Source organism: Odocoileus virginianus, chromosome 12 (assembly GCF_023699985.2).
Source record: "Odocoileus virginianus isolate 20LAN1187 ecotype Illinois chromosome 12, Ovbor_1.2, whole genome shotgun sequence".
Taxonomy (NCBI): domain Eukaryota; kingdom Metazoa; phylum Chordata; class Mammalia; order Artiodactyla; family Cervidae; genus Odocoileus; species Odocoileus virginianus.
This window is the reverse complement of record NC_069685.1, coordinates 645,813-661,873: the sequence shown is the minus strand read 5'-3', so window position 1 is coordinate 661,873 and position 16,061 is coordinate 645,813. Positions and strand designations below refer to the sequence as shown.

Below are 16,061 nucleotides of genomic sequence, written 5' to 3'. Positions count from 1 at the left end.
TAAGGAGATTTCCATGTTAAAATTTTTAATTTATAAATTGCACCTGTACAAATCCAATAGGCACCGTGAACCACTGTCACACATAGTGTCACACATAGTATCTGAATTTACAGTTTTTAAAAATCTCCTACCACTGAAATAAATAATATATATTTTGGCACAGAATATTCTTATTCTTTATTATCAAATATATAAGTCCTTTAAACCTCCCAGCTATTGACAAACCATAAAGTCTCTAAATTTTAAGGATGTTTCACCAAAGAATCTTCAAAATTCAAAGTTTCCAATATATACAACTATCCTGTGTTGGTGCTTTCAAATTGTGGTGCTGGAGAAGACTCTTGAGAGTTCCTTGGACAGCAAGGAGGTCAACCCAGTCAATCTTAAAGGAAATGAACACTAAATATTCATTGGAAGGACTGACGTTGAAGCTGAAGCTTCAATACTTTGGCCACCTGATATGAAGAGCTGACTTACTAGAAAAGACTCTGATGCTGAGAAAGACTGAGGGCAGGAGGAGTAGGGGATGACAGAGGATGAGATGGTTGAATGGCATCACCAACTCGGTGGATGTGAATTTGAGCAAACTCTGGGAGACAGTGAAGGACAGGGAAGACTGGCATGCTGCAGTCCACAGGGTCGCAAAGCATAAGACATGACTTAGAGGCTGAACAACAACAATATCCTGTATTACAAAGACCTAACTCTTCAAAGTCTCCTGAAAATTGATTCAAAGCAGGTAATTTCTTGGAACAACAAAAATTAAGCTGAGAATATCTATCTGGCTAAAGTTTGCTGTGGCTGAAGATTAGCTAAAACTAGTTAAAGAAAATCAAAGCATCACTTCTTCTCCCTGACACCGCCAAGAAACAGTTCCAAAATGTAGAAGTGTGAATGCATAATAAAACACATGAAGAGATATTCATGGGCCTCTGATGGAGTTCTAAAAGTTTGCCTTCAGTTTTAAGCTGTCTTGTACATAAAACAACATAGATCTATTATTCCTCCATTTACTGGAATCCAAGAGTTACCCAAGTTCATGACTTCTGTTTTTTTTTTTTTCCCCTTTCTCTTACCGAAGTGATTATGCTTCTCTTCACTTAATTTTTTTTTTTAAATTACAGTCTTTTTTTGCCAGGTATATGCCAATGCCGCATGAAAGAGGGGATATTCCAGTTAAACAGATGTATTTCTATAGACAAAATCACTGAAAAACCAGTTCCTTAAAAGAATATTACAGAAATCATTCAATAAACCCTTGTAAAGTAATTGTAAAACTTGAATCAATTAAAGAAACAGAAAGAACACCTACCGCTCCGTGTCTCATCATATGGATAATTGGCCACAAGGTCTCCTCCATGAAGATTGGCTGAGAGCACAAAAGGAATATCCATAATCCAATGAATGACAGCCTTCGTCTCAGGAGCAAGCTGTATTAAAGATTAGAGATTGAAAGTATTCTAAATGCGACAGTCTTTGGTGGGTCACTTGACAGAAAAGACATATAAAAGGTAAGAACAATAATAATTGAAATCTGGTCATATTCCAAGCAGTGTGTGATTGTTTTCATAGAAGAAAGAAAACAGGAGCATTCCTCATCTCTATCTTTCTCAGACTTTTAATAAAAAATATTTCTATTTCCTTAAAAGTTCTATTTAAAAGCTGCCAGTTTTCTTTCTTTGTAACTTGAAAAACAGCATACAAATCATTTACAAATTTGGGTACATCTCCATCTGAACTTGTTAATAATAACTAACGATAAGATAAGGAGAAAAGAAAATATCTGAGCTGAACAAGGTTCTTCTCTATGGTGGTTCAACTCAAGAAATGTGCTAGATTTTCTGTCCAAGTTTTGCTTACTATTTCTCCAATTCCCTTCAACCACATCAACAGCTTTCCTATAAAAAAATTAAATTGAGTCTTTATCAGATTTCACCACCAAATAATGTACTTTGGGATGATCATCAAAAATTTTAAAACAACAGCAAAAGTTTTAGGAATTCATGTGGTCTTTTGAAATATTCACAGCCCCTCTTACCTTGGAAGCAAAACAAAGGAGGAAAGAAATCTATACCAAAGAATTAATCTGAGATAAAACCTTGATATTTTTATGTGATGTGTTTTTAATAACAATTGGGAAGATTCTCAAACTCCCAAGTACCTTTTTGATTTGAATTCCCCCCCCCCAGATGTGGTTCATATTGTTCTTAGGGACAGAATATCTAAAAAACACTGGATAGTATATTTCACATGGGTGAGTTCTATGTTATGTAAATCATATGTTAATAAACCTGCTTTTTAAAAAGAGAAAAATAAAAAATAATACAGTCCTGAGTACACAAAGTAGTGTGTGACTATTAGATTTTTGCCTACTGTTAGTTCCTATACAGAGACTTTCTTACACATATTGCATATACTGTTCATGTTACTAAATGATCAAAAACAAACTCCACAATTTTATCAATTAAACTTAATTTCTCTATGACTATTAATAGAGTCTTTTAGACTGACTAACTGCTGAAATATCCTCAGTACTGTAATCACATATTTAACTAATCCATAGAGGCGGCTTTGGAGCACCCCTAAATGGGGCTGGTTAGGCCAGTCCTTAACAGAATCCAGAGCCAAATATAACCTACTTTTTGAACTTTCATTGAGAGACTATAAATGTTCAAATATTATGCTCTATAATTACATAACTTGGCTCTTAAAATATATCAAAGCCATGTTTATTCTATATTCTTCACAACTCTAGCCACTAAAGACAAGTATTTAATATAATTATTTGATACAACCATTGCTTGGATGCAATCCAAGCCAAGGCCCATATACTGAGCCCAGATAATGGTGGACACAACCAGACTGAAGACCTCGAGAGCAGATGAGAAATGATTCAGCAGGAAGAACGCCAGGGAACATAAGAGACCCTGTGTTCAGAGAGGTTCAGAAGAGCAAAGACAGCATCTGGAGGACTTGGTAAAAATGTATATTCCTTTCCATCACTCAACCCCATAGCATATACACTCCAGACTTCCTGATTCAGCATTCACAGGAATCTGAATTTTTTAATTGGCATATAGTTGATGTACAATATTATATGAGTTTCAGGTATACAGCATAGTGATTTTCAATTTTTAGAGGTTATATTCCATTTATAATATAATTTTATTATAAAATACTGGCTATGTTCCCTGTGCTGTACAATATATCCTTGCAGCTTATTTATTTTATTCATGGTAGTTTGAACATCTTAATCCCCTATCCCTATCTAGCTCTTCCCCTTCCCCCTCCCCGCTGGTAACCACTAGTTCTCTATATCTGTGAGTCTGCTTCTTTTTTGTTATATTCACTAGTCTGTTTTATATTTTAGATTTCACATATAGGTGATCCCATACAGTATTTATCTATCTCTGTCTGACTTAGTCCACTTAATACCCTCCATATCCATCCATGTTGTTGCAAATGGCAACATTTTACACTTTTTTATGGCTCAGTAGTTTTCCATTGTGTGTGCATGTGTGTGTGCTTCTTTATCTAGTCATCTGTTGCTTCCATATCTTGCCTATTGTAAATAAGGAATCTGCCTTTTTACTTTTCATTCCTACAACTCTATAGATTGTAAAACCACTCTAATGATACATCTTTCCTCGTAGCTCAGTTGGCAAAGAATCCGCTTGCAATGCAGGAGATCCTGGTTCAGTTCCTGGATAGGGGAGATCTGCTGGAGAAGGGATAGGCTACCCACTGCAGTATTCTTGGGTTTCTTTTGTGGCTCAGCTGGTAAAGAATCTGCCTGCAATGCAAGAGATCTGGATTCGATCCCTGGGGAAGGGAAAGTCTACCCACTCCAGTATTCTGGCCTGGATAATGCCATGGACTGTATAGTCCATGGGGTCACAAAGAGTCAGAAACGGCTAAGCAACTTTCACTTTCTAATGATTCAGAGAACAGATTGATGGTTGCCAGAGGCAAATTACAAACTTTGGATTATAAAATAAATCATGGGCATGTAATGTATAGCATGGAGACTATACTTAATAATACTGTATTGTATACTTGAAAGTTGCTAAGAGAAAATATCTTAAAAGTTCTCATCACAAACAATAAAAAAAAAAGTGTAACTATGTATGGTGATACATATTAACTAGACTTATTATCCAATCATCTCACAATATATACAAATATCAAATCAATATGTTGTATGCTTCAAATTAAATAATGTTATACATTAATTTTATCTATAGGCATGTGTCTATATCTATACCTAACCATATCGATCAGTTCAGTTCAGTTCAGTCGCTCAGTCATGTCCGACTCTTTGTGACCCCATGAATCGCAGCACACCAGGCCTCCCTGTCCATCACCAGCTCCCGGAGTTTACCCAAACCCATGCCCATTGAGTCGGTGAAGCCATCCAGCCATTTCATCCTCGGTCGTCCCCTTCTCCTCCTGCCCCCAATCCCTCCCAGCACCAGGGTCTTTTCCAATGAGTCAGCTCTTCACATGAGGTGGCCAAAGTATTGGAGTTTCAGCTTCAGCATCAGTCCTTCCAATGAACACCCAGGACTGATCTCCTTCAGGATGGACTGGTTGGATCTCCTTGCAGTCCAAGGGACTCTCAAGAGTCTTCTCCAACACCACTGTTCAAAAGCATCAATTTTTGGCGCTGAGCTTTCTTCACAGTCCAACTCTCACATCCATACATGACCACTGGAAAAACCATAGCCTTGACCAGATGGACCTTTGTTGTTGGCAAAGTAATGTCTCTGCTTTTTAATATGCTATCTAGGTTGGTCATAACTTTCCTTCCAAGGAGTAAGCATCTTTTAATTTCATGGCTGCAGCCACCATCTGCAGTGATTTTGGAGCCCCCCCAAAAAAAATAAATTCTGACACTGTTTCTACTGTCTCCCCATCTATTTCCCATGAGGTGATGGGGCCAGATGCCATGATCTTAGTTTTCTGGGTGATAAGCTTTAAGTCAACTTTTTCATTCTCCTCTTTCACTTTCATCAAGAGGCTTTTTATCTATAGATATATATAAACACAGTACCTACATACCTACATTTGAGCTATTTCAAATCCTAAAAGATGATGCTGTGAAAGTGCTGCACTCAATATGCCAGCAAATTTGGAAAGCCCAGCAATGGCCACAGGACTGGAAAAGGTCAGTTTTCAGTCCAATCCCTAAGAAAGGCAATCTGAAAGAATGCTCAAACTATCACAAAATTGAACTCATCTCACATGTTAGTAAAGTAATGCTCAAAATTCTCCAAGCCAGGCTTCAACAGTACATGAACTGTGAACTTCCAGATGTTCAACCTGGTTTTAGAAAAGGCAGAGGAACCAGAGATCAAATTAGCAACATCCACTGGATCATCAAAAAAGCGAGAGTTCCAGAAAAGCATCCATTTCTGCTTTATTGACTATGCCAAAGCCTGTGACTGTGTGGATCACAATAAACTGTGGAAAATTCTGAAGGAGATGGGAATACCAGACCACCTGACCTGCCCCCTGAAAAATCTGTATGTAAGTCAGGAAGCAACAGTTAGAACTGGACATGGAACAACAGACTGGTTCCAAATAGGAAAAAGGAGTATGCCAAGGCTATATATTGTCACCCTGCTTGTTTAACTTATATGCAGAGTACATCATGAGAAACGCTGGGCTGGATGAAGCACAAACTGGAATCAAGATTGCAGGGAGAAATATCAATAACCTCAGATATGCAGATGACACCACCCTTACGGCAGAAAGGGAAGAGGAACTAAAGCGCTTCTTGATGAAAGTGAAAGAGGAAAGTGAAAAAGTTGGCTTAAAGCTTAACATTCAGAAAACAAAGATCATGGCATGCGGTCCCATAACTTCATGGCAAATAGTTGGGGAAACAGTGGAAACAGTGGCAGACTTTATTTTGGGGGGCTCCAAAATCACTGCAGATGTTGACCACAGCCATGAAATTAAAACACACTTACTCCTTGGAAGGAAAATTATGACTGACCCAGACAGCATATTAAAAAGCAGAGACATTACTTTGCCAACAAAGATCTGTCTGGTCAAGGCTATGGTTTTTCCAGTAGTCATGTAGGGATGTGAGAGTTTGACTATAAAGAAAGCTGAGCACCAAAGAACTGATGCTTTTAAACTGTGGTGTTGGAGAAGACTCTTGAGAGTCCCTTGGACTGCAAGGAGATCCAACCAGTCCATCCTAAAGGAAATCAGTCCTGAATGTTCATTGGAAGGACTGATGTTGAAGCTGAAACTCCAATAATTTGGCCATCTGATGGGAAGAGCTGACTCATCTGAAAAGACCCTGATGCTGGGAAAGATTGAAGGCAGTAGGAGAAGGGGACGACAGTGGATGAGATGGTTGGATGGCATCACTGACTCAGTGGACATGAGTTTGAGTAAACTCTGGTAGTTGGTGACGGACAGGGAGGCTGGCATGCTTCATGCCATGAGGTTGCAAAGAGTTGGACACGACTGAGTGACTGAAGGGAACTGAACATACCTACATAGCACTAAAAGGCTAAGAAGAGGGAAGTGAGAAAGGGGTGATGTGTAATTACATGAATGAAATGCCTACTATGTATCTTGTACTGGGCCATGTCAAAACACTGTCTAAGCCTAATTGACAAAGATGGAAAAAGGAGATGAGGCAGACATGGGCAATATCATCGATGATTTAAGCAGATTTACTGAAGATTTAGTAAAATATAAACAAATCTTGCTTCTGTTCCAGAAAAGAGTTCAAAACTTAATTTTTATATATTTCTCTTTTTATTACCTTTATAATACCCAAGAAAGGTATTCGCATTGAGACTTTTTAAAATAAAAGCTCTAATTTTTTTTAAAGTGTCATGAACAAGCATCTTTTTTAAAGTATTGCTTAATCTAGATATATGAAAATATCTAATATAAATCTTATAGAAATATTATATAGGTTCCATTGGGGAAGAGGATGCAGTGCTGGCTGAAAATGACAGCATTTTCACTAAAACTGTTAATTTAATATCCTGTCAACATGAGTTTATTTCATGATTGTTCAATGGTTGGTAACATGAATTCTTTTTCTCGTTGCTTAGTTTCTTTTTTTCTATACAATAGTATAGATTTTCTACAATAGTAAAAGATGTTTATCAGTTTTCATAAGCAATAGACAAGAAGTAAAAGATGATTACAATTGCAAGCCATAATAGTTATATGATTCACTTAACAATGTAAAATAATTACATACAATTTGGGGGGTCAAATAAAGTGATGTAGTAGGTGGAAGTGCATACATGCACATGTTTTCATCCACCCAATCAATCTATGTTTTTTGGTTGGTGTGTTTAATCCATTTACATTTAAAGTAATTATTGATATGCAGGATACCATTTTCTTAATTTTGGGGGGTTTATTTTCTGTAGGTCTTTTCCTTTTCTTGTGTTTCCTGACTGGAGAATTTCCTTTGGCATTTGTTTTCAAGCTGGTCTTGTGGTGCTGAGCTCTCTTAACCTTTGCTTGTCCGGAAAGATTTTGATTTCTCCATCAACTCTGAAGGAGAGTTTTGCTTAGAGTATTCTTGGTTGTAGGTTCTTCCCTTTCATCACTTTAAATGTATCATGCCATTCCCTCTGGCTTGTAGAGTTCTGTTGAGAAATCAGCCTGATAGGAGTTCCTTTATGTTATTTGTTGTTTTTCCCTTGTTGCTTTCAATATTTTATCTTTGTCTTTAATTTTTGTCAATTTGAACACTATGTGCCTTGATGTGTTTCTCCATGGGTTTATCCTGCCTGGGACTCTCTGTGTTTCCTGGACTTAGTTAACTAGTCCCTTTCCTATGGTAGGGAAGTTTTCAGTTATTTTGTCTTCAAATATTTTCTCAGGACCTTTTTCTCTCTCTTCTCCTTCTGGGACTTCTATAATGCAAATGTTGATGCATTTAATATTGTCCCAGAGGTCTCTCAGGTTGTCTTTATTTATTTTCATTCTGTTTTCTATATTCTGTTCTGTGGCAGTGATTCCCACCATTCTGTCCTGCAGGTCATTTATCCTTCTGCCTCAGTTATTCTGCTATTGATTCCTTCACATCTTCTCCATTCTTTCCCCAAGATCCTAGATCATCTTCACTATCATAACTCTGAATTATTTTTTCTGAAAGGTTACCTGTCCCCAGTTCATTTAGTTGTTTCTCTGGGGTTTTATCTTGTCCCTTCACCTGGGACAAAACTTTCTGCTTTTTCATCATGACTAGCTTTTTGTAATGTGGTTTTTGTTTCAGCTGCTATGGGACTGCAGTTCTTCTTGCTTCTTCTGTCTGCCCTCTGATGGAGGAGGCTAAGAGGCTTGTGTAAGCTTCCTGATGGGAGGGACTGGCAGTGGGAAAAACTGGGTCTTGCTCTGGTGGGCAGGGCCTTGCTCAGTAAAGCTTTAATCCAATTATCTGCTGATGGGTGGGGTTGCACTCCCTCCCTGGTAGTGGTTTGGCCTGAGAGACCCAGCCCTGTCCATGGGCTCCATGGTAGAGTTAATGGTGACCTCCAAGAGGGCTTTCATCAAAGAGCACCTTCCCAGACTACTGCTGCCTGTGTCCCAGTCCCTGTGGTGAGCCCTGCTGACCCACACTTTAACAGGAAACCCTTCATTTTGGTTCCATCTTCTGTGGGGTCACTGTTGCTTTCCTCTAGGTCTTGGTGTGCATAAGATTTTTATTTGTGCCCTCCAAGACTGTAGTCTCTGTTTCCCCCAGTCTTGTGGAAGTCCTATAGTCAAATCCTACTGGCCCGCAAGGTCAAGTTCCCTGGGAATTCCCAGTCCCTTTGTTGGATGCCCAGGCAGGGAAGTCTGAGGTAGGGTTCAGAATCTTCACAACAGTGAGAGAACTTCTTTGGTATTATTGTTCTCCAGTTTGCAGGTCACCTACCAGCAGGTATGGAATTTTATTTTATTATGATTGCACCCCTCCTATCATATTTCTCTGTGATTTCTTCTTTGTCTTTAGATGTGGAGTATCTTTTTTGTGGTGGGTTCCAGTGTCCTCCTATTGATGGCCATTCAACAGCTAGTTGTGATTTTGGTGCTCTCACAGAAGGAGATGCTCTCATTTTTTTGTTGTAACAGACAGTATGGGCAATGGGGAAAATCTGGGAAGATAGCCACACTAAGCTTTCAGAACAATTGTTCATTTCTGTCTTATGCCACAGCACACAGGACTATCCTCTTTTCCATTCTGATTACCCCTGCCCTTTTCTTTTCCAGTCCTCTCTTCTCCCTGAAAAGGTGGTTTAGGAGCAGAAAAAATGAAGATTTGCGACTCAAAAGCAACAGTGTTTAAGTCACCCATTTATCAAGTTCTGCCAAAATCTTGACCCCAGGCAGCCCTTTCACAGACTGATCCCCATTTATAGACTCAGCCCAGATTTCTGGGATGAATTCTAAATATAGACAGGAAAATTTTTAAGAATTTTAGACCAATAATCTGAGACTCCCTCTCTCCTGGAATTAACAGTGTCCCAGCCATGTGCTGAGTGCATGTCTGGAACTCCAGCAGCTGGTTTTCAGATGTTGTAATATGCTTGCCAGGCTTGATTGAACTCATTCATAATAGGCTTCAAGCCTACTATGTGTTAGATTCAAATAAGAATTCTAATTCCTGTATTCAAGGGACTGAAATCTAAAATTAAAAAGAAAAACAGCTATATAAAGACATAATAATATAACATATATAAAGTTCTATGTAACTATAAGCACCAGGCTGGAAGTATATATAAAGAACATAAAAGCAGGCTTAACAGAATGTCTGGAAGAGCAGAGAAAGGCTTCACAGAGGAGGTGACATGGAAGGAAAGTGAAAAGCACTGTGAACAGCTGGAAAAAGCACACGTATGAAGACATAAAGTTATTAGAAGATGGTACACTTAAGGAGTACATGGCATATCAAAGCCAGATTAAGGAGTGGCTGAGCTGGCAGCTACTAGGGGCCAAGGGAAATTTGAATGGTCCTGGAGCTATAATAAAATGGAGACACTGTCCCTTCCAATCACTCAGTTAGAAAGGTACTAGGAGTTGATAAGTAAGAGTGGAATTGCCAGGAAAGACACAAGAGGCAGTAGGGGCTGCCACAAGCAGTCCTCGCCATTCCTCCATAATGGGCTCACTTCCTCTCCATGGAACTAAAAACAGTGTTCAAACAGTATAAGCTTAAGACTCAATGTTTAGTGGGTGTGTGTGTGTGTCCATTCGACCCTATGGGCCATAATAAAGCACTGAGAAACAACGCTGACACAGGAGTGAGAATTCTAGATCCTGACATCAAGCACTTCAAATATACTAACTCACTCAATCCTCATAACCACTCTATGCAATAGATACTATAATCATCTCCATACTTCAGATGAAGACAAGGAAGCACACAGTGGTTAAATAACTTTGCAAAACTCATACAGCAAGGACAGAACCAACATTTGAACCAAGGTGGCTGCCTCCAGAATCTTCACACTAAACCGTCACAGTGGTCTCACATTTTGAGTTTTTACTTTGTTCTTTGGAGCAATGGAGACCTGACAAATTTAGAGTTTTTAAGCAATTCATTTTAAGCATTTTTTTTTTTTTTCTGTATGAAGATCACTCCGGAGGAATTTGAGAAGACTGAAAGGAGTTGGGGAAGGCTGAACCCAAAGCAAGGATGGGGCTACTTTCCTCATCAGAACAGAAGACCATAGGGCCTGAGTTTTCAGAGAAGAGAGAGGCTGAGAGTGTCACCAAGATCTGGTAACATTGTGTGGGGAGTGGTGACAGACAGAAAATTCAAGGTTTTGATGATCAAGTAAATGAGAGGATAGTGTTTTCTTAGGGAAATATTTATTTCTGACTATGCTAAGTTTGAGGCCCTAGATGTCACCAGATAAAGGGACTGAGTGAGTAAGTAAAGAGATCTGGGAGAATCTGTGTAATCAACAACACACGAAAGGTACAGAAGAGGATGAAAACCTAGGGAAAGAAATAACAATAGCAGATGGGACCCTAATGGCCAGTGTTTAAGCCAAGGCAGAAGAAGCAGGGAAAGAAACTCAGAAGTGATTTAAAAGGTACTAGAAGAGGTAGAAGACAGTAGAGTTGTGCAAAGCAGGAGAAAGTTCTGGAAAAGAAGAAAAAGTCAACAGTGTAAAATGCTGTAGAAGAAGTGAATCAAATGTGCTGATAAAGGGCCCTTAAATAGGCCAAAATTACTTTCTAGACAACTGGGTTCCTCCCTCCTGCCCCTACCATTACATTCAATGCCATAAATTCATGACCAATTCTAGTGGCAGGACTAGTTTCCAGGCCCCAGGCTCCCAGCCTGGACTTTCACAGCCACAGGGAAGTATCCCATACAAGCATTCATGACACTTCTGCATCCTTCATTGTTATGAAGATAATAGATGTATTTCCTTAGGCTGGAGGACAGAACCCAAGAAAACCATACATGTTTTCTACCTTTGTGTTTTGATCCACAATTTTCTTCAGATTTTTCAACAGATGATTATTTGGACCACCTTCTTTCTCATTAACATAAACTATTCTGTCTAGGTCGGGAAAGTTCCGGTTCAGATCTATTCCCTGGGCATTGCTTCGACCCACGAACCAGTCCTTCAGCTCACCAAGCTAGAAAAAAAAAAATCAGAGGAAAATCATCAATTATTTTTTTGTTAATGTTATCATCTATTTAAAGTCTTCATTAATGGCTTTTAAAATAATTTATAAGACTATTCATTTCAACAATATCCTCCTACAGTGGCATTTCACTATCTAACTGATACACGCATGAAAGTATCAGGTTTAAAGCATTTGTTATGGATATTTTGAAAACATTCTCAATGAACAATATTTTAAATGTTAATTATATGTACAAGATATTCAACATCAAACTGCATATATGTTAGCACACAATACTGTTTACTTGGTTTAAGCAAAATACTCACTGTCTCTGAAAACCACAGCAATCTACTCACAAATATTGGAAAGAATAAATTCCTAAAGAAGGTTAAGCATTTAAAATGAGTTTAACGTGAATTATTTACATATTACCTCTCTCTAATAGTCTTAATGAAAAAATGTGAGCTCTGTAACTTTTGTTTCAACTTTGTAAATTGAAAATTTTCTGCTTAATTCTAAACACTTCATTTCACTAATGATATAACCCAGGAACTTAATAAATTTCTAGCATACTCAGCTACATTCCATTTTTTGCTTTACTATTAATACTAAATCTCTAATACAGAGATAATGTCCATATTCTTAAAGTCATGCAAGTTCAATAGCTTAGAAAGTGAAGAATCAAAATCTATAAGACAAAAGATAACAATGATAGTTTTTTGTCCATCCTGACAGTCCTGAATATCACTTTAAAATAGTCAATAATTTAATTCTCTAGGTACTAGAATATACTAGAATTTTTCTCTTCATAACTTTAGAAATTTTATCAACACTATACTTATAGAAATTCACTGTTTGGGTTTCTTACAAGGTCAAACGGTAATTGGATCTTTTATTTTTAATGTACAAAACAAATTCTTAGCTATAGATTAACATACTGAATATATACTTTAATATGTTTCCATTAAACATGAAAATTATTTCAAACGGTAGAAAACAACAAATAAACTGTCCTCCATCCCTGTCCAAACAAAAAGGGAGCAAACTTAATTATGAGAACGTAATTACTACCCAGTGTCTCTAACAGTTAAAATTTACTAAACTAGTTTTTTTTTATTTATGGTAGGAAGGTTTTGTTTTGTTTATTTGTTTGTTTTCTACTTTATGGATCATGTATATCAATAGATAAGAAAAGGATTAAGCATCCATAAAACATTATCTAGGCAAAAATCCTTATTTCTTGATTTCAGTAGACAGCAATATGATATCATCTAATTTAGAAACAGCAATGGCCTCACTCTTCAATACATGGGAATAGATAACTGTCAACCTTCTGGCTTTCTAGAAAGAAAGTTACCTAGTGACAAACATGAATGAATAAATATGATTCATTTAATAACAATAACCACACAATTAAATATTGACTTATAAAATTTCTCATTTGAAATTTCTGTGGAAGAAACCTTCACCCACCATTCCTTACCTTCTAAACTTTTTTCTTACCCAGAAATTGAACACCATATCACTTATACCCAGCCCTTCACTCTCTGTAAGCTTCATGTGAGCATATATTCCTTGTCTATAATTATATACATACAAACCTTAAAAAAAATTCATTAAAAAAAAAAATTCTTGCTCCGCTGTGATCTGATGAGACCCACCTGAGATGCTGCCTTTTCAAAGCCATCCGGGTTCAGGGAGGGCATGATGTGGATTCGGGTGTTGTGGATCAGCTGGACAATTGTCTCATTCCCTTTTTGGTACTCATTGCACAGGTACTGGGCCAGAAAAATGAGCAGCTCCCGTCCAACAGCTTCATTGCCATGCATATTCCCAATGTATTTAAATTCAGGCTCACCTAAAAGCCCAAAAATAAATAGTATAGAGACTTTTTCTATCATACCAAAGAGAAGGCAAATAACATACCGGGTAAAAAAAAAGTTATACAGTTACTAAGTTATTACACAAAGATTATAATTTCTTTGCCCTCCACAATTGATGTCTAAGAAATCTAATCTAAACATAAAATACTTAACATTTCCCTTCCATCTTTTGAGTTCTCTCTTCCCATTTTCCCACTTACTGTACACTGAATTTTGACCTCCAAAATCATAAATCTAAATCCTAAGTTTGAATGTAACTGTATCTGTAGCTATGACACTTAAGGAGGTAATTAAGGTTAAATGAGGTCATAACCCAGAAGGACTACTGCCCTTATAAGAAAATGAAGAGAGAGATAGCAGAAGCAAGAAGAGCTACAATCCTAGAGACTGCAAAATTAAAACAACAATCACAGAAAGTTAGACAAAATGAAAATGCAGAGGACTATGTCCTAGATGAAGGAACAAGATAAAATCCCCAGAAAAACAACTAAATGAAGTGGAGATAGACAAAAGTCCAAAAAAAAAAAAAAAATCAGAATAATTATAGTGAACATGATCCAGGATCTCAGAAAAAGAATGGAGGCAAAGACTGAGAAGATGCAAGAAAAGGTTACCAAAGACCTAGAAGAACTAAAGAACAAACAGAGATGAACAATACAATAACTGAAATGAAAATTTTACTAGAAGGAATCAATAGCAGAATAACTGAGACAAATGAGTAGATAAGTGACCTGGAAGAAAGAATGGTGGAAATCACACTGAAGAACAGAATAAAGAAAAAAGAATTAAAAGAAATGAAGATAGCTTAAGAGACCTCTGGGACAACATTAAATGCACCAACATTCACATTATAGGGGTCCCAGAAGAAGAAGAGAGAGAGGGGACATGAGAAAATATTTGAAGTCATGATAGCTGAAAACTTCCCTAATATGGAAAAGGAAACAGTCAACCAAGGCCAGTAAGCACAGAGAATCCCACGCAGGATAAACACAAGGAGAAACATACCGAGACACATACTAATCAATTTGACAAAAACTAAAGACAAAGAAAAAATATTAAAAGTAACAAGGGAAAAATGAAAAATAATTCACAAGGAAACTCCCATAAGGCCATCAGCTAATTTCTCAGCAGAAACGATGCAAGCTGAAAGGAGTGTCATGGCATATATATGTAAAAGTGTGAAAGGGAAGAATATATAACCAAGAAAACTCTACCCAGTGAGAATCTCATTCAGATTTGATGGAGATATAAAAAGCTTTACACAACTAAAAGCTAAGAAAATCCAGCATCATCAGACCAGTTTTTACAACAAATGCTAAAGGACTCCTCTAGGCAGAAAAGAGAATAGGAGTTCTAAGGAAAAATAATTCTATACATTCAGTTCAGCTCAGTCCACTCTGTCGTGTCTGACTCTTTGTGACTTCATGATCTGCAGCACACCAGGCTTCCTTGTACTTCAGAACATGCTCAAGCTCCTGTCCATCTAGTTGATGATGCCATCCAACCATCTCATCCTCTGTTGTCCTCTTTTCTCTTCCTGTCTTCAATCTTTCCCAGGATCAGGGTCTTTTCCAATGTGTCGGCTCTTCTCATCAATTGGCCAAAGTATTGGAGCTTCAGCTTCAGCATCAGTCTTTCAAAGAATATTCAGGACTGATTTCCTTAACATTTGACTGGTTTGATCTTCTTGTAGTCCAAGGGACTCTCAAGAGTCTTCTACAGTGCCACAGTTCAAAAGCATCAATTTTTTGGCACTCAGCTTTCTTTATGGTCCAATTCTCACATCCATACATGACTACTGGGAAAACCATAGCTTTGACTAGACGGACCTTTGTTGGGAACTAATGTCTTTGTTTTTAATACGCTGTCTAGGTTTGTCATAGCTTTTCTTCAAAGGAGCAAGCATCTTTCAATTTCATGGCTGCAGTCACCATCTGCAGTGATTTTGGAGCCCAAGAAAATAAAGTCTCTCACTGTTTCCATTGTTTCCCTATTCGCCATGAAGTGATGGGACCAGATGCCATGATGTTTGTTTTTGAATGCTGAATTTCAAGCCAGCTTTTTTCATGCTCCTCTTTCATTTTCATCAAGAGGCTCTTTCGTTCCTCTTGTTTTCTACCATAAGATTGGTGTCACCTGCATATCTGAGGCTATTGATATTTCTCCCAGCATCTTTGATTCCAGGGTGTGCTTCATCCAGCCCAGCATTTCGCATGATGCACTCTGCATACAAGTTAAGTAAGCAGGATGATAATATACAGCCTTGAAATATTCCTTTCCCAATTTGGAGCCAGTCTGTTGTTCCATGTCCCGTTTTAACTGTTGCTTCGTGACTGGCACACAAATTCCTCAGGAGGCTGGTAAAATGGTCTGGCATTCCCATCTCTTTCTGAAATTTCCACAGTTTGTTGTGATCCACACAGTTAAGGGCTTTGGTGTGATCAATAAAGCAGAAGTAGATGTTTTTCTGGAACTCTCTTGCTTTGTCTATGGTCCAAAGAATGTTGGCGATTTGATCTTTGGTTCCTCTGCCTTTTCTAAATCCAGCTTCAACATCCA

The 16,061-nt window shown here is 37.7% G+C and overlaps 1 protein-coding gene across 1 annotated transcript in view; it reads right to left on the bottom strand.

The window, feature by feature from the left end:
- CPE (carboxypeptidase E) overlaps nt 1-16,061 on the bottom strand; it is a 152,450-nt gene that overhangs the window by 45,421 nt on the left and 90,968 nt on the right. Inside the window, exons 2-4 of the mRNA XM_070474694.1 lie at nt 13,281-13,477; nt 11,461-11,628; nt 1,313-1,430 (exon numbers count right to left, since the gene is read on the bottom strand). Of these exons, the coding sequence (XP_070330795.1) occupies nt 1,313-1,430; nt 11,461-11,628; nt 13,281-13,477 (483 nt within the window). The remainder of the gene's footprint in view (nt 1-1,312; nt 1,431-11,460; nt 11,629-13,280; nt 13,478-16,061) is intronic.